Source organism: Doryrhamphus excisus, chromosome 17 (assembly GCF_030265055.1).
Source record: "Doryrhamphus excisus isolate RoL2022-K1 chromosome 17, RoL_Dexc_1.0, whole genome shotgun sequence".
NCBI classification, from domain to species: Eukaryota; Metazoa; Chordata; class Actinopteri; order Syngnathiformes; family Syngnathidae; genus Doryrhamphus; species Doryrhamphus excisus.
This window is the reverse complement of record NC_080482.1, coordinates 11,946,256-11,971,474: the sequence shown is the minus strand read 5'-3', so window position 1 is coordinate 11,971,474 and position 25,219 is coordinate 11,946,256. Positions and strand designations below refer to the sequence as shown.

At 41.9% G+C, this 25,219-nt stretch overlaps 3 protein-coding genes and 1 non-coding gene across 7 annotated transcripts in view; all 4 read right to left on the bottom strand.

Moving 5' to 3' along the window:
• bbs9 (Bardet-Biedl syndrome 9) overlaps positions 1-9,888 on the bottom strand; it is a 106,611-nt gene extending 96,723 nt beyond the window's left edge. For all 3 annotated transcript variants that reach the window (XM_058053030.1, XM_058053031.1, XM_058053032.1), the window contains exons 1-6: positions 9,759-9,888; positions 8,823-8,941; positions 8,570-8,726; positions 4,658-4,722; positions 4,418-4,531; positions 1,858-2,032 (exon numbers count right to left, since the gene is read on the bottom strand). In XM_058053030.1, the coding sequence (XP_057909013.1) occupies positions 1,858-2,032; positions 4,418-4,531; positions 4,658-4,722; positions 8,570-8,726; positions 8,823-8,934 (623 nt within the window). In that variant the 5' untranslated portion in view covers positions 8,935-8,941; positions 9,759-9,888. The remainder of the gene's footprint in view (positions 1-1,857; positions 2,033-4,417; positions 4,532-4,657; positions 4,723-8,569; positions 8,727-8,822; positions 8,942-9,758) is intronic.
• Positions 9,889-10,471: 583 nt separating this feature from the next.
• trnap-agg (transfer RNA proline (anticodon AGG)) lies at positions 10,472-10,543 on the bottom strand. Its single transcript has one exon. It is a non-coding gene; the product is annotated as a tRNA-Pro (tRNA).
• Positions 10,544-11,677: 1,134 nt separating this feature from the next.
• nt5c3a (5'-nucleotidase, cytosolic IIIA) lies at positions 11,678-22,077 on the bottom strand. Of its 2 annotated transcripts, none has more exons than XM_058053338.1 (8): positions 21,846-22,077; positions 14,864-14,962; positions 14,301-14,370; positions 14,085-14,217; positions 13,917-14,006; positions 12,350-12,512; positions 12,054-12,254; positions 11,678-11,976 (listed from the first exon to the last, which is right to left on the bottom strand). In XM_058053338.1, the coding sequence occupies exons 1-8, from the start codon at positions 21,981-21,983 to the stop codon at positions 11,875-11,877; spliced, it is 996 nt and encodes a 331-aa protein (XP_057909321.1). In that variant the 5' UTR covers positions 21,984-22,077; the 3' UTR covers positions 11,678-11,874. The 2 variants fall into 2 exon arrangements, with proteins under 2 accessions (XP_057909321.1, XP_057909322.1); XM_058053339.1 differs by lacking the exon at positions 21,846-22,077 and adding an exon at positions 16,083-16,148.
• Positions 22,078-22,950: 873 nt separating this feature from the next.
• dctn3 (dynactin 3 (p22)) lies at positions 22,951-25,136 on the bottom strand. The gene is made up of 7 exons (XM_058053342.1): positions 24,956-25,136; positions 24,249-24,333; positions 24,069-24,155; positions 23,897-23,980; positions 23,741-23,799; positions 23,601-23,660; positions 22,951-23,517 (listed from the first exon to the last, which is right to left on the bottom strand). Exons 1-7 carry the CDS (start codon positions 25,055-25,057, stop codon positions 23,431-23,433), a joined length of 564 nt encoding a protein of 187 aa, XP_057909325.1. The 5' UTR covers positions 25,058-25,136; the 3' UTR covers positions 22,951-23,430.
• Between the last annotated feature and the right edge of the window lie 83 nt (positions 25,137-25,219).

Below are 25,219 nucleotides of genomic sequence, written 5' to 3'. Positions count from 1 at the left end.
ACAATTCATAATAAACTTGGTCGTGTCACTAATGAGATGTAATCGAACATGTTTAACCACGACTCCAAGACCACAGGATGGTGTCTTATTACCCTGATGAGCCCGAGTGCGGACTGTCTGGATCTTCTCACGTCCAACGCAACAGAGCGAAGCCTCATGCAAGCAGCTGTTTAAAAACGGGTCAACCGATCAGGGCCGCGTTGATTTTGGCTTCTTAGGCGTGTGGAATGTTCCAGGGAGAGGTTGGCAGTCACGGCTGCTTGGCAAGAAGGTGGCCTCCCTAAACACAAGTGACCCGACCTGACAAGCGCTTGTGAACCGTGGAAGCCATCACTGAATATGACTGGCATGTAGGAAAAAGAGTACTCCTGGCTGCTCAGTACAATAAGGCCAAATTGACAACAAGTCCACAATAATAAAAGGAAGGAAGCTGAACTGAATTTTGTTTGTATGTGAAAAGATTCACCTCAAAGGTTTACTTCGAGGTTTACTTCTTTTTACGCTTGTAAGACTGTTGAAAATGTTAAAATGTGACATTAGCTGTACATTTAAGGTTTATAATGACCACAGTTTGAGACTGGAACACATGGCAGTGGTACCTCGGATACTGAGGTTAGCAAGAAGTAGAGAGGTGGGAGGGGACGCTACCTTTGTCGTCTGTCATGAGTTCAATTGTGTTTCTCATTTTCTTTATCAAATTGCTGGCACTCACAACTTTCTTTGGCTCTGTGGCGGGTTATTTAGTAGCTGCACCTCCTTAAAAAAATGAACGTACAGTGAATGATCAACGCATAGGATGCTTTATGTGGGCACTCAGTTCCACTGAAAAATACAGTTTTGTGTGAAAACTGAGGCAAAATGTAATTCCTTAGGAACTTGAATCATACAAAAACTAGAGCATTCAAAAAACAAGACTTTCTATTTCCGTTGTTTCTTTGGGACAAAAACATTTTGAAATTCAAATAGATTTGAGCCAGAACGTATTGCTTCTACCGTATAGTCGTCTTCTCTTAGTTTCACGCCTTTTACTATTTATTTTTATTCCTCTACAGCTGCGAGGGGCTCCATCCAACACATTCTGAATCAGCTTACTAAGCTGAGATATTCACAAGGTCAACTGACACCTCACCAGGGACCCAACCCACACGTTTCAAACCGTCCCAGGGTGTCCCCTCTATTACCGTGGATGTCGGGGCTGTTTAACATTATGCGTAACACCCAAGTGGATCTGAGAGGAGCACAGCTCAGCATCAACTCGGAGAGCCCAGATGTTGAGCGAGGGGCCTTCCCGACTGATAGGATTTGTTTGCTTTGGATAGCCGAGGAAAGAGCTAAAAGTATACAGTATATTATTACGATAATTGCATACATTGTACACATGCACAATGAGCGCTTACTTTACAAAGATAGCAATTCTCTGCGCGTATGTGTGGGTGTGAGATGTTAATTGTGTGTTGCGTTTCCAGTGAGATGCTCTTGCACGTGCATATGAATGTTTGCTTAAACTTTACATAGGCACTGATCACGCCAACACAAATGCCACACTGCCAGAACACTGTTCACACATGGGACAACTCGCACCTTGTTCACCACAAACACTTTCAAACAGCAACACAAACGTTCCTGAACGCCTGCCTCCTGCATCTGCATGCGTGTGTGTGTGTGTGTGTGTGTATGCATGCAAGCTCAGCCTGCAAAGGAATCATCACATGTCTGTGGTTTGTCACATTTTCTGTTCCACTCACATATTTTTATGTTATTTTCACCACGTTTTTGTAACACTTACATCTCCTTCAGAGCACGTGCAGCTCAGCATTAATTCACTCTTGCTTCATGGAATATCCCAGTGTAACCTACTTGTAGCTCTCCAGCTGGCGAGCAGAGGACACAGTCAGGAAGCTGTCCGTCCTGGAATTGTAGGCCAGCGGGCCGGGAAGCAGGAAGCCCGGAAGGAACCTTCCAAAGGAGTAGCTGTCCTGCTCGAAGAACATCAGCATACCGTCCATTGACTGGATGCACAGCGAGTGGTGACCTAATGGAGGAGGTAGATGCTGATATCATCTAAGCTCAACAACAGCATGGATGGGAAACTGGAACATTTGCATATTTTGACTGGACTTACTTTCTATTGTATATAAACAAACAATAAAAACCTCACGCTCAAACATGCTGCTTCTATTCCAGCAGCGAGGTGTGTTTCTCATTCTGGCTCAGTCTGATATCTCTATTAACACCCTGGTGTGCACGCACACGCACACACAACTCCACCATAAAGCAGCGATGTGACCGGGGGACTATAATTAGGCCTCAATGCGCTATTAAACCTCTCACTGCCGTCAAGTAGAGGTCAGGGAGACAGCCACCGGCAGCACACTACAGTAACACACACACACACACACAAGGCATCTATCAGCACAGATTTAAGGAGAAAAGCCACACACTCATACACACCACCTCTATGTAAACACGTGTTTATGAGTGATGAGCATGTTTCAAGGTGGCCATTAGCACAATGAAGGACAAGGTTGTAAACAGCAGACACACCCTAAATATATACAGACTATGTGTTTGTGTGTGTTTGCCATTGAAGAGTCATTAGAGTCACTTTGTTCTAGACTGCGGACATCGAGTCGGCAGTTCAGGTACTCACGTATGTGTCATGTATGTCTCAGATTTGATGATGAACATATTAGCATGGGCGGCACGGTGGACGAGTGGTTAGGGCGCAGACCTCACAGCTAGGAGACCAGGGTTCAATTCCACCCTCGGCCATCTGTGTGGAGTTTGCATGTTCTCCCCGTGCATGCGTGGGTTTTCTCCGGGTACTCCGGTTTCCTCCCACATTCCAAAATGTTAACTAGGTTAATTGGCCACTCCAAATTGTCCATCGGTATGAATGTGAGTGTGAATGGTTGTTTGTCTATATGTGCCGACCAGCTGGCGACCAGTCCAGGGTGTACCCCGCCTCTCGCCCGAAGACAGCTGGGATAGGCTCCAGCACCCCCCACGACCCTCGTGAGGAAAAAGCGAATGAAAATGAATGAATGAATGAACATATTAGCATCACACTCACACCCTACTGAGATGTGCAAAAACACTATTGTGAAGGATGCAGACCAATATTAATATTAAAAACACACACACTTATAGCGTGTATGAGTGCAGTGGAACTTTTAAAGTCAGTACCTTACTAACAGTGCACTAACAGGCAGGTATTTTAAATATGCTATTAAAGGTCCACTATTTGTAAAGAGCGCATACACAAACACACGCATCTTAGTCTCGAGTCAAAAGGTCATGGGGAGAAAGTCCTCATTCTGATGAGAGGTCCTCCTGACAAACAGAACTAGGTGTGTATGTTCCTTAAAACTATACTGAAGAATGAACACAAACCATAACATTAATGGCAAGGTGTTAAAATGTAAAAAAAAAAAAAAAACAAGGAAATAAAGAGAGGCTCCTGTTTGGACGCGAGGTCTCTTTATAGTGCACATAATGTATCAGTATAAATGGCCACTTCACTCTGTGCTATTTTGGTTTATTACCTAAAGGCCGCCTTATGCTGCAGTTATTGAATGTTTCGCTTCCAAGGCAATAAGCTGACTTATTACACGTGAATAAAAGCTAATAACGCACTTTAATAATAGCTTGCAGTGTGTGAAGGACGCTGTGATGTGGTTTGGCTTTAAGGTCAAGTTAAAGAACCGGCAGAAAGTGTCCTTGTGTGAGACAAAGGTCCTCTAAGTGGCTCTGCAGAGCTAACCTTTGACCTCACAGGAGGAGGGGGAAGAAGAAGGGTAAGTCCCCTAAAGCAAACAGCATCCCATTCATTCAAAGCTGCGAAAGGGAGAGACGAAAGATGGCCATTCAGTGGAATGGTGCGCCCTCTAGTGGTGGGTACAATTACACTCCCAGGTCCTGGACCTCTGTGTATTACACAAAGAAAGTGCACACTTTATATCTCTTGCCCTGTGATTGGCTGGCTACCAGTCCAGGGTGTACCCCGCCTGTCGCTTAAAGACAGCTGGGATAGGCTCCAGCATACCCGCGGACCCTTGTGAGGATAAGCAGCATAGAAAATGGATGGATGGATGGACTTTATATCGCTCTCTCTCACACACACTCACACACACACACAAAATGTAAACAGGGAGTGAATGAAGGGGTCCATCATGCCAGGCCACAGACAGTCTGGACTTTTCTGCGCACACACACACACACACACACACACACACACATTTCAACAAAGCAGCCTTTATTTGGAATGACCATTTTTCTCTGCTTGAAAGGGGGTTCCCGTTGTGTGTGTGTGTTATTCTTGGATTCTGGAGTCCAGGGCTGTCCCCGACTTGGTTTTTCCACAAGCAGCATCATTCAAGTGTGTGTGTGTGTGTGTGGGAGTGAGTGCGGGCGGTACCTGTGACTCCTCCGAAGGCACCATAGGTCATGTTGCAGGCGGTCCTCTGCAGGTTGTGTTCGTAAACCAGTTTGACCTGGTACTGATCGCCGTGTTCCACGTTCCCTGCCGTTCCTGCACACACACACACACACACACACACACGCATAGACACATACGGTACGACATGTCAAAATATACCAACATGGACGCCACTCAGTTCAAACGAGAAGTGGCATGGTGAGGACAGTTAAAGGTTACCTAAAACAGAGAAGACTGACAGCTTCCTGGGGTGAAGGACAGCCAAGTGAAGAAGATCTGAACACCTGAACACACATCATCATTATCATTATTCTTAATACAGAGTTGGATGTCAGAGCAAGAACAGGATTATTTTTGAGCCTTGAAGCCGCTAAGGAGTCACTGCTCTCTATGTGCCCTATTGTTCCAGTGATATTATTTAACTAATTGTTGTTCCTTTAATTAAGAACACTATTGATTTTGAGCCTTGGCATTGGTTAGGAGTTACATTCCGTGTCCACTACCTTTTCTATTGTTCAATTCATAAACAACACTATTGATTGTGCATAACGGACTGTCAAAGTTGTCACTTTTAGTACATATGGTACTGCAATGTTTTCTGTATGTAAACTATAATTAGTAAACCAAACGTTTACAAACAAAAACCAAAACGTACACAAACTGAGGCAGTGACTCCCATAGGAAATAATGTAGATCCATTCATTCATTCATTCATTTTCTCCCGCTTTTTCCTCACGAGGGTCGCGGGGGTGCTGGAGCCTATCCCGGCTGTCTTCGGGCGAGAGGCGGGGTATACCCTGGAGTGGTCGCCAGCCAATCACAGGGCACATATAGACAAACAACCATTCACACTCACATTCATACCTATGGACAATTTGGAGTCGCCAATTAACCTAGCATGTTTTTGGAATGTGGGAGGAAACCGGAGTACCCGGAGAAAACCCACGCATGCACGGGGAGAACATGCAAACTCCACACAGAGATGTCCGAGGGTGGAATTGAACCCTGGTCTCCTAGCTGTGAGGTCTGCGCGCTAACCACTAGACCACCGTGCCGCCCTAATGTAGATCCAATTACATCCAAATATATGAAGAATTATTGCTTCACATGCAGAAAACAATGGGAAATAAATATAAGTGACAAATGAAGAGAACTCATTTCCGATGCGGAGATTGAATTCAATTGAATTTCTCACCTTCATAAAAGCTCTGGCACTTGCAACTTTCTTTGGCCCCATGGTGGGTTATTTGGTAGTCACATTCAATGAAAAATACACAAACAGTGACTCAGCAAAGTTTTTGTTTGCAGAGTTTGTTATGTGCAATACTGTACAAAAAAGACAGGGGTTCTGACTGTAATTTCAACACCCCGCCCCCCAACTGATCTTCAACCAGGGTGATAAAGTCAACACTAGATGACTGTTGATTTTTAATGTCTGATGACGCTGTACCAGCTGCAGCCACCACATGCAGCCACAGACAAGAAATCTGTCGATGTTTCCCCTGTGAGAACACGTGAAGCGGTTTGGAACTTCCTGACATTGCTTGCCGGTGCTGGGAAAGGAACAACGAGAAAGGAGGAAACTGGATCCCACAAGTGTTCTTTCATCCTTGGAAAATGGTGCTACTCGGCGTTGAAAGTCAAATCTTCCAGCGGCTGCCCACCTCGCTCTGCCCAACATTATTTATAACATGCGGCTCTAGCCGGGCTCGCCTCTGAAATGCCCGCCGGCCTCGGAGGAATTCTGTGCTGGAAACCGCAGGCTAACCAAACACCATTTTGCTCCCAACGTGATGGTGTGGGATGGAGGCAGACCTCTAGAGCTTTTTTCCAGACTGCACAGTGACGCTGACACTACAGACAGGCAGTGCCGCCTACAGGATACAAACTCTATAAACCCTCACTCAGTGTAACATGGCCCTGATGTCTTTTTTAGTGCAAGACAGGATACGATACGGGAAAGGTGAAGAAAATGTGGAGTTCTAGTTCTTCCACATCAAACTCCTCCAAGCATGCTTTTATGGAGCTAGAGAACAGAAAGGGGTATTGAGAAGTGTCGTCCAATACTGTTGTCAATGTACACTCAAAAAATAAATGTTTAGCCTCAACAAAAAAAATCAACGCAACAATTTCCATTAGTCTTTCTTAGTTATGACAACTTAATTTGAAATTGCTTTGAACCAACAAACAATATTGCATTGCACAAATTAGCTTTTCCTCTTCACTCAAAGCTCATTTTAAGTAATGCTTACTGAATAATTGTTGTCATAGGGACAAGTTTTTAAGTTCGTAACTCAAAGAAATATGTTAAGTCAACTGACTTAATCATTTTATTCAAAGTAGTTTAATTTGTTGTCTACTTAATTATAATAACAATGCACACAGCTTTTTAAAGTAGCAGTAACTTAATATGTGTGTGTGTGTGTGTGTGTGTGTGTGTGTGTGTGTGTGTGTGTGTGTGTGTGTGTGTGTGTGTGTGAATTATGTTACCAAGCTAATTTTATTAAGTCATGGCAACTTGAATTTTGTTTTAAGCTTACCAACAATAAAATTTGAGTGTATATGACTAAATTAAAGCTAAATTAAGTTCATGTAATAGCCAACATTATTATTTGAACATAACGTAAAAAATAAAGTTAGCAACTTAGAAAGTTTATCTAAATCAATTAATTACATTTTGTACATTGAATTTATGTATTAAATCAAGTGGTGTCAACAGATACTCTGAATTACTTTTTAGAGTGGTGTACTGCATCTACCGTTTTAATGACTAGGTTCGTTAAATTGAGATAACTATTTTTATCTTTACTCGATCATGTCAAGGGGATCTGCGGTTTGGCTCGTGGTTCAGATTTAGAGGCGAGCACACCACTAAAGAGTCTAATCCGTTTTCTGTAAGAGGACAACAAAGCCAAACTCTGCGCTTGTGAGAGAGACACCAGGCTAAAGCTAATTTGAGTTAAAGGGAGATTATGATGCCAACTGTAGTTAGCTGCTTGATAAGGAAGGCCAAACTCTATCACGTCTACAAATCACTCCTTCCTTGGGCATTTTGGAATAAGAAGCCTTTAAAATAAAGAGACATCTTGCTTTCTGTACGGAAAATACCCTGAATGTTTAAAGGGGAGACAACCACAGACTCTGGACTCTATTCACAAAACTAACTTCCCCATTCCCAGCTGGGTTATGGATAGATGGTTTTGACAAAAAACAAAATCTAAAAAACAGCCGCATTGGAACTTGTTGGCGCCAGAGTAAACAAATCAGGTATATAAATAAACTATGAACTAACTAACTAACTAACTAACTAAATAAATAAATGAGTTAGTGAATCAATTAATTAATAAATAAATAAATAAACTATATAAATAAACTTGACTTGACTAGGGTCGTAGGTATGCTGGAGCCTTATTTGTTATTTGTTATTATACTGTGCATTATTACACTATATTATATATTTTTTTTTATTTATTATATAATATATTTGATTTGATTGTGAAAAATCAGAATAATTACATGACCATATTGTTACATTACCTTATCACCTTTGTATGTATTACATAAATGTCACATTTGAAATACAGGAAGTGAATAAATGTACAGCAACAGATCTAGGATGGGGGATAGCATTAAATAAGCTTTGCTTCGTCCTACTCCTTTTGGACTGTGAATGGAACTATGCGTATTACATTGTAACTTGTATGCATGGTCAAATAAAATTAAACCATTTCCATTACCAAACTAGTAGCTCAACTTTGCTAAATTGCTATCATTCGCTGACACCAAATATAACTTGTGTGCATGTGTGTGTTATGTCAATGCATCAATGGATGCATAGTGTCCCTTTAACACACACAAATGCACAGGGTGACTACTACTGCTGATTGAGGATTATAAACAGGAACTCTCCTAACCCTATACATGTACTGAATGAGCAAGTCACTGTGTGATAAACGCACTGTGAGGTCAATGTTGGCTATCGCTTGCCCATGTCAGTGAGTTTGAGACCTGTGGTTTACTTTATTAAGAATGTTGACAAAATAAATAAACATTGAAATTGGAAAAAAAAAAACATGAATGTTTGAAGGCAAGGCAAACAAAGCCTTCAGAGTGTCCTCTGTGTCTACTCACGAGACAAACTTCCCCAGTTCCACCTGGATGATGGCGTTCTGAAGATGGACCTCTAGCAGCTGGGCCTCAGCTGAGCCCTGGCCCCCCTCGCTGAGCTTGCTGGCATGAGGGGAGAAGATCCGCAGCATGCCCATGTAGCTGCCTACCACCACCTTGTCTGCAGAGGACGAAAACAAATCAGTAATGAAGTGGACTCTGTTTTTGTTGATTTTGTGACAAAAGGTGACCAGTTCAAAAACAGAGACACACAGACCATGTCCAGTGCCGCTGTTGTCAACATCTCCCACACAGATGCATCCCTGGTCAAACTCTTCCCCCTCACCGAGAGCTGCCGACCACCAGTCACGAGCCTTGAACAGAGACATGGCACGTCTGATTGGACAGAGAAGAAGACAAAAGCAGGAAAGAGTTACATATCTGACATGGGAGGTGGTCTACAGAAGAAGTCAGTCACAAAGTCTAACAAAGGATTACAAGCAGTCACTGAAACTTAGTCACTTCCAGTAGGTGCTTAGGCTCCCAATGCCACGCTGACACCTGCAGCCAATGGAGGACCAGCAAGCCAGTCATGTGACCCCCACAGGCTCTAAGACTGAGAAGAGGTGGTTGAGGCGGGATGCAAGCAGCTTTTCGTCCTCCTTAGTGAGCAGGTGGAACAGGCAGCTAATCCACAAAATGTCTGCAGGCCTCAGGAAAAGGCACCAGAAACCTTGAAATAAAATATTCTCCAGACGGGACACTATATCTTCATAAATAAATTCACTTTTCAAGTTCTGTACACGTGTAAATAATTTTTTTATGTTCGTTAAACGTACAAAGATACGCACGCAGATTTAATGTTTTGTCCCACAGTAATTCAACCAAACAACATAAGGTATTTATGTAAATATTATTGCTTGGACACTTGCTGAATTGTGACATTTTCAGTCTATGCGGACTGGCAGGTCGATAGCAGTAAGTAAATTGCTTTTGTAGTAGTATGCAGTAGTACACCTGCGTGTTAGAGCGCGCTTGGTCACTAATACGATAAAGTGTGAATGTGAAGTCACGCACACATCAAGGCGCAGTCACAGGTGAGTTAGCTCGATGCTAACGAGCAGCGGACTGATTTAACTTAAGCACAGCAAGCAAATTAGCTCGCTCCGCAAGTTACCTGGCTGCCACAGAGCAGGGTAGATGTTGTTCTTACCTTCTAGTACACAAACAACTCTTGGAATTGAGTGGGTCTGTTTCTCGTTGTTTTGGCAAAAATCACATTTGTCGCTTTCTTGAAGCCATCGTCCTGTTGTCATGGCACTGACGCTCAACTGGGAAGCGAGCTGCTGTGCGCATGACCGGGGAAGAGATGCATGGTGGGAAATCGAGTGTTTTTCTCATGGCCCGCCCCACAAAGTCACGCAACTATACAAGTAGCTGAGGATTTAATTATATTTTCGAGTCTCGCTTTACAATAACGCACACACAATGCAGTAGTTACTGAAGAACTAATTAAGAACTAATAAGGAACTAATGACTGAGGCACATATATTTAGAGTACTACTGAAGAACTGATGGAGAACTGATGAGTAGAGTGGTTACTGAGGAAATAATGAGCTAAAGAGTAGTGGTTAGGGTAAGGTAGGTTCATTCCTCATTAACTACTCTAATTTCGTGTACTTTATCCTCGGAAGGATAAGCGGTAGAAAATGAATGAATGAATGGTCGTGGTGGATAACCCCCCCCACACACACACAGTTTTACATTTACACAAATAATGCATTAGCAAATTAACTATAATGCACAAAAGGTATTGAAATTGTTTTCCTTCACCACTCTATATTATGAGTATTCAAAGCTGTTATTTTGAAGCAGTACATTAAATTATACTGTTATTTCATTTTGTGATATTGATTGCAAAAACATGGGCTCGTCCGGGATTTGAACCCGGGACCTCTCGCACCCTAAGCGAGAATCATACCCCTAGACCAACGAGCCACATTGACCATCTAAGGATCTACCTCCGAAATCCATGCCACGTCGACTCTGGAATCTTCTCCGACTCCGAAATCTAATAGTTGTGGCGTTTTACCGCCGTCTACAGGCCATTTACTGTATTGCAACGACTTTAAAGTTGAAATGTATCCACAAATATAAAACTAACTACAAAACAGCAGTGAAATATAGATATTATAACACAGTATTTGCTGAGGACAATTTTACGTTAATGACTGTGCCAGTCAACTCAAAAAAGCTCTTTGCATCCAGTCTTACGTACTTTTGTGACCTCACAAAATGTTTTAATTTCATTTTCACACCATCACAGGGGAAAAAAAAGAAATTTCATCTGCTTATAAAAATACAACACATGAATCTACTTTAGGAAATATTTCCACATAAGGTCCACAGGTTATGTATGACATTTTCCCTGTTTCAAATAGAGCCTTCTCCTCTCCTTTCCTTCCACATGAAATTGATAAAAGGCAACATGCAGGTGATAGCAGCACATATAAAACACAAGAATAATAATGGCCATGTGGAAATCTGACAACTGTACCAAAACACTTCACTTTACAAGAGAATGAAGGTCTTACATTAACTTTGGTTTTTTTTCAGTATAGCTTTGACTTCTGACTTCTTTGACTCAAACACATTTATGAGTCACCAACAAGCTGAAAGATGAATGTTTGAGCTGTAGAATAAAGTGCTTCTTCTTCTGAGCGTTAAATCAAATAAGCAACGTGGGCTTTAACTACAAGTAAACATGGCTTTTTTTTCATACATCCACTAAAACATGAGAATACGTCCACTAATTTTAACAGCGAGCTCTCATATTCGCATCTAATTTAAAGTGCATTACTTCAAATCAGAGTTTCATAATCTCAAATACAATGAAAAATGAAGCTCGCTGAATTCCTGCATTACACTTTCATTCATATTTAGTTGAGTTGCATTGTTTTTAAAAAGGTCCTTTTGTATTGCCTTTGTTCAAAGTTCAAACAGATGTCTGCCGAACACATGCAGATTCCAGTTTTCCGGTCCGCCAGAGCCACGCCAGCACCCCCTGCAAGTACTATATGCCTTATGGTAGGAAAGACCTCCATAGTGGAAAATAAATCCAGGAAACAAACGTGACACTGGTGTGCAACATGATGAAGATGGCGTGAGAGCGTCACCACGGAAACTACAAACTGGTCAAGTGAGACCCAAGTTACAGAAAGAGTCTGCTGCCGGGTGCACGTTTAAAATTGTTCATTGGTGACATGTACAAAGGTGTTAGTAGTGGACAGTGCTGGAGTGGAGTGGTGGTCGCTGGACAGGAGATGAAGTTATAGAACCTTCTGGAGGATGGCGTTGGGCACTTCCAGAGTCTCGTCCTTCACTAGGACGATGTCATAAGAGTCCAAATATTTGTCTAGCCGCTCCTCCACCTGCCGGGTGACACAGCCACACACTGTCAGGTCAGAGGTGACCAATAACCGGTTCAGCTTTCTGATTGGTTGCTTACCTTGTCGTTGAGGAAGCCAACCTTGAGGATGTTCTCCACGTTGGGCACCCCGTCAGCCATGCTGAGGTCGCCCAGTGAGTCGCCCATCAGGATGATGTTGCAGTTGTCCCTCAGCTGCTTGAAGTACTCGGTGTTCCTCAGGGCGCCATCGTGTTTGTTGTACACGTGGATGAGTTCGCCTTTGAAGCCCCGCAGGACGCCCTGTGATGATGACAAAGCTACTACTACCTTCGTTCCTTCGTTTCCCTCCAGTATCAAACATTTAGATGATAATTGCAAGAGAAAGGAAAACTCACATTGTCATCAAAGTCCATGAAGTTGGACACCACCTTGATGTTGGGGTGGTAGACCCCCGCCTGGCGGATGATCTCCTCCAGGACGTCGCCAAGGCCGGCGGAGAAGATGAACACAGGGACGTTGTGCTGGTGTAGGCGGTCAAAGAACTGCTCAAAGCCTTCCCTAGAAGCAGGCGGGGCACAAGGTCAGGTTGTGTGCGTCCACAGGACTCAAGACCAGACTACGGTGACTGTGAGTGGGTTTAGACCTTTGTGTTGTTGCAATAGTACTCACTAGTCAGTGGATAACTTCTTTTTACAAGTGCATGACACTTAAAGGGGACATATTGTGCTAATTTCCGTCCCTTTGTATCGAATTGTGGCCTTCAATCAAGCAGCTACACACGATAACCAGCACAGAACGCTTTCTAGACCTTCCAGAATCTGCACCTATTCCAGCTGTATTTCCTTGGATTTCCAAAAACGGTCCGTTTTAATTGAGTCCACCCTACTCTGCTGTGATTGGTCCCGCTTGTACAGCTAACAGCTTCTACAGCTTGTACCTGGGCACGCCCATATAAGGTAAGTATGAGCTGATGTTCATACTTCAAAACCCTCTGAAGCTGAGCGTTCAGAGCCATTCCAAACTTCTTTCAGGGTTCAATTCCAAATTCACAAACCTCATTATCTGAAATGTTGGCATTGTTTAACACGAGAATTCAACATTATAACATTTCTAGGTTAGAAAAGTTGGGAAAAGCATAATAGGTCCCCTTTAAAACATTGCCTGTACAGTTAACACCCAACTGTTTCAACTATCCGCTGTCACAGTTTTTATGAGGACGTCATTGGAAAGCCTGGTCTTTTTAGAGATTGGAGAGATATACCACATTCCAGGATACAATTGTAACCGCACACTTTCAGGATTTCGGGATATACATCATATATTGATTCATTCATTCATTCATTTTCTACCGCTTTTTCCTCACGAGGGTCACAGGGGTGCTGGAGCCTATCCCAGCTGTCTTTGGGCGAGAGGCGGGGTACACCCTGGACTGGTCGCCTCGCAGCCAATCACAGGGCACATATAGACAAACAACCATTCACACTCACATTCATACCTATGGACAATTTGGAGTCACCAATTAACCTAGCATGTTTTTGGAATGTGGGAGGAAACCGGAGTACCCGGAGAAAACCCATGCACGCACAGGGAGAACATGCAAACTCCACACAGAGATGGCCGAGGGTGGAACCGAACCCTGGTATCGTATATTGATATTCTACCTAAATATATCGGGATATGAGTTTTGGTCCACATCGCCCAGCCCTACTTGTGTGTTCCAAATATCTGATCCTTACTTTAGAAAAACCTGTGTCAAATACTCCTTTTATGTAGTATATTGTCCGATTTGAAATGGGGTTAGGTAAGGACCCAATCTACGGTCCCATTGTGTATTCCAGCTCGTCATGTAAAACTCGTTTTACATGTTTCTGAAACAAATATATTAAACTATATCAACTGAAGAAAAACCCTAGAATGTTAAGTGGTTAATAAAGCATTTATGATGGCCAGTTTGATGAGTACCTGAGTGCAGCGTCAGAATCTCGCACCACTTGTGAGAGTTTGTCCTTCTCTAGCCTCTGCTCCACCAGAAGTGTGTGTGACTTGAAATACCTGCACATACACACACATACTGCAGTGTATTGTATTGTATTGTATCGTGAAGCAGAGGTGTGCAAAGCAGCTGCTCACCATTCTACCATGAAGGGGTACTTCTCCTCCATGGTGAGATGAGGGTCGATCTCGATGGGGTAGTATTTGTTCTTGAGCTGCAGCAGCTTCTCTCGACACTCTTCTGACACCAGACTGCAGTTGTCGATGATGTCTGCGTGGGTGGCGTACACATAGACGTGACTTTCTTTAAATGGCATCAAACATTGCGCTGAGACGGTGGTCGAAGTTACTCACTGTGGCACGATGGGCAACGCTTGCCGTTCACGGCAAACTTGCTTAACGTCATGTCAAAGTCGGTGATGATCTGGAAAATGAAATGAATAATACATGAATAGACATGTGGACGTGATGAGCTAATAATGCTAACACAATAAGCCAGACCTAAGAGATTGGTTTCAATATAAATTATACCTACTCCGGTTTCCTCCCACATTCCAAAAACATGCTAGGTTAATTGGTGACTCCAAATTGTCCATAGGTATGAATGTGAGTGTGAATGGTTGTTTGTCTATATGTGCCCTGTGATTGGCTGGGGAACCAGTCCAGGGTGTACCCTGCCTCTCGTCCGAAGACAGCTAGGATAGGCTCCAGCGACCCTCGTGAGGATAAGCGGTAGAAAATGAATGAATGAATGAATAATTATACATATTGATTATACATAGTATAAAAATTCTACTCATGCGAATAAGCCTTTCAAAATGAATGCAGTTTCTGTATTATTCTGACACACGTCGATAAAGAGCACACGCCTCGTGCACTTCCACCTCAGGGCCACCGGGCGGCAGCATTGAACGCACCTGAAGTTTGGATGCTCCTCCTTTGATGAGGCCACAGATGATCTGCTCCACCCTCTCCGGGTCTCTCATGTGCACCGTCTTCTTCTCAAACTGGGGCATCTGGAAGAGGCAGAGTGAAGATAGACACTTTTTTAAAAAAAAAATGTATCATAAGAACAAAACAAGGCGGCAAAGCGATATTTGTTTGCATCCGGACTGGTTGGGTGTCAATAAGTTTCAGCTTCATATTCATGTGAGGAAGAAGAGGAGGAGCATGATGAAGAGGTATGTGTGAGAACATATCCTGTATTGATTATAAGTGCATTTCATATACTCTAAACCAGGGGTCTCAAACACGCAGCCTGCGGGACACTAGTTTGAGGCCCCCGCCTTGATAGGAAAGTTTAATGTTAGTGCGGCCTGCGCAGTTTTGATATGGATGCTGTATGGTATCATGTACCCAGAAAAAAATATTACGTTTGATTAATGTTCATGTGAAAGGTTAAATAACTGCTAGTTATCCTCCCTATCCGTGTGGAAGTGGTAAGTTTTTGGCTTTTTAAGTTTAAAGGAAATAACTTGGAGGCTACCGTTTAGGTCGCTAGCTCTCTAGTTTACGAGTTAGCATGTGTGTCAAGACCCTGCAGTTGCACAATATGTTGTAAATAAAAAGAGTATAAATGTGACTATAGTCGTGTTTTGTCATGTCTACAGGGCTCTAATAATGCTTTGTTCATTTTAATCTGAAAAAATAATTTGTCTACCCACCAACTATATGTGGTTTCTTAAGTTTTTATTATTTGCCGTTTTATTATTATTATATTTATTTATTACTGATTGATTGTTTTTCTTTATTCTTGATCTTGAGTGGATATGATGACTGAAAAGTAAGAAAGATAGAACAATATATATATATATATATATATATATATATATATATATATATATATATATATATATATATATATATATATGTATACATATACATACACACACACACACACACACACACAAACAGTAAAGAACCACCCTCTTGAAAATGCCCCCCCCACTCTTATGCAATCAGCTCCAGGCACTGCATTTCCTTCAGATTCTGCACAAATGTGACACTCCGAAATAAACACTTGACTTAATGCTTCCAGGTCATTTATGTACATGGATGAGTTTACTTTCAAAGCCACTTATTCTTCATGTACAACCAAGCTCACATTGCAACACAAATATAAACAAACACACTCACCTCAGCTCTGTCGTCTCAGCGAAAAAGAAGAGTGAAAAACGAATGGGTGGCAAACGAGCGTTTATATAACGGCAAAAGGAGGGGCACGGCTTGAGACCCCTCCCCCGCCGGAGGGGAACTGGCTTGACACTTTCAGCTGACTTGTATCAACAAAAACACACACGTAGTGAATTATAAATAGAAGAGCGGTTGTTGGGAGGAAAAGTGACATCTGTAGTCTACTGTGGTTATCATATGACCTTTCAACTCTTTAAAAGAAAGCCATAAAGAGTGAGGGGGTGGACATTGCTGCTGAACACACATTTCAAACACACACACACCCTGTGATAAATGACTTGCACAGGCATGAAAGGTCACCGGGGGTCAAGGTTCAAAGTGTTTAGTGGCATTATAATGTGACACACACACACACACACATTCTGCTGATGCATTAACTTCATAATGAGAAGAAACTGAACCAGGCTGCTGCTACACACACAGTACACAATACAAACATATACCGTACGTACATTACAAGAGCATAAACGCACACACACACACGTCAGGTTGAGCAGGTTCTCATTTTCAAGCTGGTTAAACTGGTCTTATGCAAACAGATTGTGATCACTCCAGTGTTTGTGGAAGTGGTTTAATAAGGACTTATGGCACAAAACAATACGGCACACAAAGTTGTTAATAAATACCTCATGTGAATCCAAACTGCATTCTCAATGTATTGTTTCTTTTTAATCACAAAATGTCCTTGTTAGCATCCTACTAGCTTGTTGATACATGGCAACAGGAAACCTTTCTGAACTGTATATAAGCCCCACATGTCCATGTCATAAAAAAGACATATTATGGCACGCAGAAGTTGGTGAGGACCAGGCAGCTCTTTATTTGACAGGAGCCAATCACGAGCTTGTCACTAAGCTAAACTAAACTCATCACACAGCAACGTACCAACACTATATATATATATATATATATATATATATATATATATATATATATATATATATATATATATATATAGTGTACAGTGCATAGTGTACAGTGCACACTACAATTAGTAGTAGTTCAGAAGTAAAGGAGATGTCACAAGATTGCAATTTAGCCATAAATTAGCCGCACCACTGTATAAGCCACAGAGTTCAAAGTTTAAGTAAAAAGTATAGCATATGAGAAAAATCCAGTTTAGGGCTTCATGTTTACAGGAAGGACAAACTGGAAAATGTATTTGCTCTCTTCACAAAGTCAAAAGGAACACGAAAAGTCTTCACCAAAAGACTTCACCCCAAAAGGAAACCACGGACATCAAATGTGAAGTACATAAGAACCTTGCTCTCTCTGCTCTGATTTTAAGTGGCTCACCAAATACTACTACCGTATTTAGTTAGTATTTTTATAACTCTTCAATTCAAACATTATGCTTGTATTTAATGACAAAAAGCTTTGTAAATAAAATACACTTGAAATATTGGAAGTTGCCTAAAACAACTATGTGTTCAATAGCTCACCTCTCTTTTATTTTTGTCAAAGCAATGTTAATAGTGCTGCACATTTTGTGTTAGCGGTATTGGAATTAATAGTATTTACCAGTGAAAAGCCCTGTTCCACGACACTGCAAGAATACTATTGATACTGCAACTTCATGTTGGTTTGAAGGTTATCTCTGGGTCTTAAATGGAATACGTCTGTCAGTACACTTCTGTCAGTATACTGTGTGCACTGCATATTTAGTTCCTGAGTGTGTGAATTTTGACAGCGCATCAAGAATAAGTCCCATCCTGTTCAGTTTGAACTTTAATTATTCTCCATAAAATTCATTCAATCATTTTGTACCGCATTATCCTCACGAGGGTGGCGGGTGTGCTGGAGCCTATCCCAGCTGTCTTCGGGTGAGAGGCGGGGTGCACCCTGGACTGGTCGCCAACCAATCACAGTAAATCACTATAACATGTTATGTTCTATGTTCTAATGTTATGTTGTCTCTGACAAATTCATCGGATTGACATTATTTGATTTTTGTACTTTTGTTTCTGTTGAACCTTTTCAAACTAATTCATAGCAAAACCCAAGTACCACGGTACTACTGAATATGTAATGCACTCAAAAGACTAAGTGGACGCAAGAAAGTGCACCAATTGAGATTGTGAGACCAAATGAGTCTTTTGACATTTGCATCAAACATGTTTGCGTTAAAAGTTGCCAAGCGGCGTCTTAATCGCCACATGTTGTCCCCAGGTCAAGTTACGCAGAGAAAGATATCCGTGGAGCGCATAGTATGCCAATGTAACCAGAGCACTTTCCGAAGCCTCCTGTCGAATGTTTAACATGTCCCGACTGTGAATAAGTAGGTCAAAGTTCTCACGTTATGCTGTAATAACACCATCCTGTTCTATATTGCATCAGCCTGTTTTTGTTTAGTTCTGACGACGACGCTTGGCTGTTCCACAACAGCTGTTTACAATAAACACTACTTAAGTAGCCAACTTGGGGGTTTAAAATAGTGTAATACACATGAATATCACGGCGGCTGGTTTAATCGTTGCTTATCTGAATGTATAGCTTCAAGATAAGCACAAACATTATCATGCTAACTGGATCATTGTGTGCCAATCACAAGCTCTCCGTAAGGTCACACCTGACCCACATACACCTGAGCAGACGTCAGACAAGACAAGATAAATTACGTTGAGCATTGTAAACATTTTTAAGGCTGCACAAAGTTTAATTGCGTTACATGATAACGAGCAAAAAAAGCCGACATATTGACCAACAGAGATGATTAGCCTTTGTGTGACACGATGACATCAGTGACCTTCAAACGACAACCCGCTGTTAGCTAATCTTAGCATGCAATGTCAGTGTAGAGGACTTTGTAAAGGACATTCCTTCTCTCTAACCCAGAGGTGTCCAAACATTTTTCACCGAGAACCAACTTTCTAGAACCTATTATACATTTTCCGCTTGTAGACTCCTATAGAGCAGCTACACACGATAGCCCTCACAGAAAACTTTATTGATCTGCGTGCGCCTCTTCTGCAGTGTTTCCTCTGACTTCCTTCTTCCGAGCCCCTTCCTGGGTGTGTATGTCTATGAGTGCAGGCAATATGCAGTCCATATAAATAAGTCTGGATTGCATTGGCGTCACAAATTCTGGGGACCTAATATGCTTTTTCCACTTTTCTGACCGATATATGTATGTTGTTACAATGTAGTATTTTTGTGTTAAACGATGCCAAAGCGTCAGATGAGGTTTGCACATGTGGAGGTGAGCCATGAAATAGGTTTGGGATGGCTCTAAATGCTCAGTTTCCGAGTTTTTTCCAACAGCATTATATAGCGTTATATGGGCATTCCCGAGTACTGCTCGCTGTTTGTTTAAGATTTCCCCATATTAGCATGGACCTAACGTTAATGGCTTCCAGGAAATATTTGTTGAGGTTTGAACTTGCCTAAAAAGACAAACATCAAGCAGAAGTGGTTGGAGTTGCAAATTCCTGACCAGCCAAAGCAAAATATGGGACTGTTTTGTGAACATGGGCGAATCTGCTAAACTGTTACTAAACCATGGCAACGTTACAGATGATGGGGTTTGTCAATTTGGTTGGTATGGCTCTAAACGCTGGGTTTCAGAGGACTGGAGGTGTGTGATGTCACAGATGGGCAGGCTTCCTTAGATGGGCGTGCGCTGTAGGCCAGATACACTCTCTGCCCTCCCCCAAGCCCTGCGTCCCAGGAAGTGTTTCTTCGCGTTTAAGTCAAAGCTACTTTTGTTTGCAATTACAAACAAAGAAAACATCAGGCACAAGTGGCTGGAGTTCCTGATTCCCTACCAGCAAAAAAAAAAAATATTTGAATCTGTCAACGGCATTTCACACTGAACTGTTTTGTGAACATGGTGCCTTGTCTCTCATTAGAAAACAACTGTTTTCTCTTAATATTATGTTATTCTAAAATTACAGCAGTTTTTTTTCAATTTCTGTGGTTGAAATGTTTTCAGTTTGTATTAAAAAGTAAGCGCTGTATATTTGGTTACGGTGCTTGACTCTAGTAGCATCATTTAGGACGATCAAAGCAGAGCCCAGAATGAGAGTACACACTCTGTATAAAAGTTGCCACACCCCTCTAGAAAGTGAAAGTTACATTTATGTCAAAAGCGAAAGTTACATTTATCTCAAAAGTGAAAGTTAAAAATGTGACTGAGAAAAGTGAATCAATTGTGAATGTGTTGTGTGCTTATGTGTCATGGAGGGTGAATATGTTTTGTGAAGGCCTATGGGAATCTATTGGACTGAACCCAAGTGTAATAATAATAATAATAATAATAATATCTAACACTTTCAATGTTCTACATAAGAGGTGGAACATGGTTTAGAATGGAAACTGTTTCAAGGGTGGGCATGACACAGCATGTCTTACAGTATATCTACAGTGTAAAGGCCTTGAACGTTACACCATGACCCTGCAAGGGAAGCGGCTCTTTCCATGGTGACAGCCGTCTGTTGTTGCTGATAAAGCAACATGGCCACTGTGGGGAGTTTAGCGTGTTTAAAAGTTCTATTAGCTTGCCGGAGAGTCCAAATGATTAATAAATATGTTGTTTATTGTCACACAAAACACACAAAAAGAAAGTCACACCTGCTGACCTTGCAAGAATGCACTGAGGAGCAACGGGCGCCACCTGCTGGTAAGGCACGTACTTATTATTTGTGGAAATTAGCTTAAAACATTTTTGTCTGTGGCTTTGAGTTTATTTGTGTCCTTATGTCTTCTACTTGTGATGTATCCTGGCAGTACTAACACTTTGAATGGAGCTGTTGTGTTTTTTTTTTAACAAAAATATTGTATAAAACCCCTGCAAATTAGCAAGCTATGTGGTTGTACTCACAATGTCCCCCAATGTGATGAGAACACATTGTTCCAAACTACAGGGTCAGGACAGGAAGTCTGCTTGAGGCCACACGTTTGTTGTGCACATGCTTTTGTTCAGAAACATGACAGTGCGGAGGCCAGCGAGAGGCAGTCTGCTCTAAAGAAAAAGATGACAGGAATGTGTATGTGTCTTTATGGGTAAAGGCCGCAAACTACATGTTTGAAGCCTTTAGAAGTGTTAAGGTGGAGCCACATACCTTTGACATGAATCACACAGCCAGCAGCTAAGTTTAATTTATATTTTTCTTACTAACATATATGCATAATGGAAAATGCATGGTAACCCGTTAAAAACGTTGGATATGGTAATTTTTTCATCTAAAAGCTGAGTTCTTTGTAGATTTTGATGGCGCTCTTGGTGTACCTAATGTTGTGACCGGTGAATATTGTTGATGCTATTTATTGGACAGGGAGAAGGAAGAAAGCTGCACAGCAGCAGTAAGCAACTTCCAGTGGGCTGTCAAATGTCTCCTGCTGCGCTTTGTGATAACCAAAAGCAAGCTGGTGACCTCTACGACAGCTGCTGGTGCTGTTGTTTGAGGACATCTGCGCATGCGTACGGCGCATACCCACTGTTTTCAGTGAAACGACACGGCAATGAACTTCAAAATAAAAGCAGGCTGCAGATCAGTAACGACACGTAGCGTTAATGGGCAGCGTCAAGTTCGCCTTTACACGTTCAGTACTATTAGAGCCAACCGATATTGATCGCCACAGACGTGAAGTGAACACCGTCGTCTGTTTCGCACAGCTGCAAAAACATAAGCTCTTGTTTTGAAGGCGCGAAACTGACACTTCCTGTCAGTCTCCGGTTAGCTTGCCGCACGATGTCGCTTCGCTCACCATTTCAATGATTCTGGTTTTCTTTCCCGCTCTCTTCTTCTTGGCGACGATGTACTGGGCCAGAACCACGCCGCCGAACAGAGCACAAACGCTCGCACTGGCAGCGGCACCCACTTTGACGACGGCCGTCTTGTCCATGACGGCACGCTGAATCTCCGCGGCCAAGAGGAGTCGCGTCCTGCTGTGCTTGTGACGACACTGACGGCAGACTACTTCCTGATGGCGCTGCCATGCAGCCCAAGATCGTCTGTCGATGACGCGATGAGCCCCTCTGGGGGAGATTTTGTAATGTCACGCCGTCACCGTAGAATCAGAGGTGTACTGTCATTAATTAGTTAACAATGGTCCAAAGTTTTAAAAAAACGTTTAAATTGGACCATGAACTACCAAGTAGTGGTGGGGCAGATGGATCCAAATATCGATCCCAACGTTGGTATAAATATTGATTGATATCAATGTCAAAAGAAGCAACCAACACGGCCTACCATTATTTGCCAGCCGGCCGGGAGGGAGGCAAGCCCAGACGTACCACGGAAAGAGCAGCAGGATGACAGAGGAGCATTATTTGACTATATTTTCAGGCCGAAAACGAGACCACAGCAAATTGTGGTAATAAGATATTTTTATATTTACTTATAAACTGCCCAAATTATTTATCGATGATGTGATGAATAATCTAAAGGGCAAATCACAAAAAAGGTAATAAAATTTAATTCAGATTTAGATTGATGATGCATCCTCCTTAATTTTTAGTATCTGTATCTGTATTAATATTAGAGATACTGACCCTGTATTCATTTGAACTTGGTATTCAATACCAAATCTAGCCGTCCTGCACACCACTGCTACCCAGTAATGTTTAAAATGCTGTGAATGTTCTATTTTTATGTACAGAAAAATGTTAACCCATAAAGAGGTAAACTGTACATGTTATACTCATAAAAAGTGAGCGCTCATCACGTCTGCTTAACACTGAGGTTTCATGGGGATACAATATTTTTGGGCCACATGTCGTAGTGACACAAAAAACATGTTTAGCATAAACCACCATCTGATTTTGTGTGACGATTCAGCTGAAATAATCTGTGATAATGACTTACTTTTCTTTCGCTACATTGGAATAGTCAAATTAAACCATATTTATTAGATTAAAAGCAATCATATTGTATGACATTTACAACTGGAAACACTGTTGAGCTCTTGTCAGTAGACCAAATGTAAGGAAAGGTTTGCTAAAGTTGTGATGTCTGTGCAAGTCAGGCGATGCAAGTCTTGTGACCGAGCTGCAGCAGAGAAGCTGGAATGCTTGACAAGTAATTCTAACATGTGACCATCAAAACGCTCCTATGCGTACAAATAAATAAAAACAGCAATTCCAGGCTGTCACATGAGGGGAGTGAGTTCCTTCAAACGACTGATGATTTTTTTGTTGCAGCAACTGTACCACACCAACATAACTGATTCAGTTACAATCTACAATGCTGAATCAGCTTGGACTTTTTTGAGAAAATGTGTTTTTGTCAAGTTATAAAGCTGCACAAGCTGTTGATGTCTTCATCATCAGAGGTATGCATGCAGGCCAGAGTTACTCCACAGGCCGGATGCCCTTTGCCTCCTCCAGCTTTCTCAGGGTCTCATCCCACTGAGTGAACTGCTTCGACAGCAGGAACATCTGTCAATAAGAACAAAAAAATGAAAGGAAATGTATTATCACATTGATGACACACTTATATGCACTTTTACGACTTCATGTACCATTTTGTTGTACTCCTCAAAAAGTTTCTTCACTTCCTGGCACTGAGCATCAGCTTGGTCCTGAAAGAAAACAAAGGTTGAGGCCTAGGCAGGAGAAAACCAAAAAGCGAGCAACGCAGAGCATCAAGGGCCATTCTTACCTGCTGCTTGATGTGAATCTGAGAGAGACGCTGGAGCTTAGTCGCATGCTCAGGGACATCTGGAAGCAACAGAAACATGCACATCAAGACTGAATGTGCCACCAAACACCAACAAATCCATTGTTCACTGTCTGAGAAACATGTCCTGAAGCTCACCTCTGATGTAGGAGCTGTCCAGCAGCGGCTGCAGGTTGTTAGCCTGCTCCAGCAAAGCAGCCTGGGAAAGCAGGAAGTCCTCCTCTGTGTGCACAATAAAACATCACAAATCAGCAATACAAAAACAATTAGTTTATGTATTATTGAAAGCATTCATTTGCAGTTATCTGACCAGCAAGGATGAACTCCAACTTCATGGTGTCGGGCACGGCAATATGGTCAGTGAACTGGGGGTCCAGGTACTTCATAAGGTCTTCAACTGCAACACCAACAAGAAAAAACATTAGCATCTCAGATTTGACTACAGACAGTAAAGACTACCTAATAAATGCAGAAATACAGCCAGACTTACTCTTTTTGTGCAGGATTTTTACTCGTTCTCGCTTGTTGGCTGTGTTGGTCAGACCTGCCTGTATTCTGGCTAAATAGTCTGCACACTGCAGAATAAAACACAGTAATAATTACATTACTCATGCCAATAAGGGTTAGAAAGGCCCACAGAGCGGTGAGGAACAAAAGGAAACCCATGTCTGTCCTTAAATCTATTTGAGCTATTCCTTCATGCAAGTTTGGAAATCTTCATTTATTGGTGTTCAGTTGTCCTTTGTAATGCAAGTGGTTTACACATATGTGATATTCTAAGGATCATTGATGTCCTAGCCAATTTAGTATTGGGGCTACTTAAATGTTATTGTTAGGATAACTTCATATTTGTACTATGAATCACAGACATTTATCGTGATGTACATTGTATATTAATGCCCGACATTAAGACACTACGGCGCTAGCTTTTGTAAAGCCAAATATAACACTGCACAAACATGTATTCAACAGTAAACGGTTAATGTATGTTGCATTACAGACACACATATAAGTGTATATATCTAATATTTAATGCAAATAGTCGCTGTAGTGTCACATTATTTGTGACACAAAAAGGGCGTTTACTTGTTAGAAATGACGGCTAGCAATAGCTTTGCTAGGCTAACGGCTAGTTAGCATCTCCGCACAGCCACACCTTAGAACAAAATGCAAAAAACATGAAAAGCTCAACCTAACCTTTAATGGTCTTCCGCTTTTGCTTCTCCTTTCGCCATAGATGCGAGTCTCCAGTGCCTGAAGACGCATTTCCAAGTTGTCTGTTGCCACTTTCTTTTCCATTTTTTGGAGGTTTTTCACATCAAGTACACTGCTAAACACAAAACAGCCACACGGTGACGTCCTTTTAGTGCGCCGACGCATGTTGATTACGCATTTAAGCTAGGTTATGTCGGTAAATACGCGACATAATAAATAAATAAATAAATACTTAAAAAATAAAGA

Bases quoted from the DNA above. Each gene is read 5' to 3' on its own strand.
- nt5c3a (XM_058053338.1), bottom strand. From the start codon at position 21,983: ATGGACAAGACGGCCGTCGTCAAAGTGGGTGCCGCTGCCAGTGCGAGC. The intron at 14,007-14,084 runs GTGAGCAGCTGC...GTGTATGTGCAG, and splicing joins TACCCCTTCATGGTAGAATG to GTATTTCAAGTCACACACAC. The intron at 11,977-12,053 runs GTAAGCAACCAA...GTCACCCGGCAG, and splicing joins TTGGCTTCCTCAACGACAAG to GTGGAGGAGCGGCTAGACAA.
- dctn3 (XM_058053342.1), bottom strand. From the start codon at position 25,057: ATGGAAAAGAAAGTGGCAACAGACAACTTGGAAATGCGTCTTCAGGCA. The intron at 24,334-24,955 runs GTTAGGTTGAGC...TTTATTCTGCAG, and splicing joins AAAGCGGAAGACCATTAAAG to TGTGCAGACTATTTAGCCAG. The intron at 23,661-23,740 runs GTAAGAATGGCC...GTTTTCTTTCAG, and splicing joins AGATTCACATCAAGCAGCAG to GACCAAGCTGATGCTCAGTG.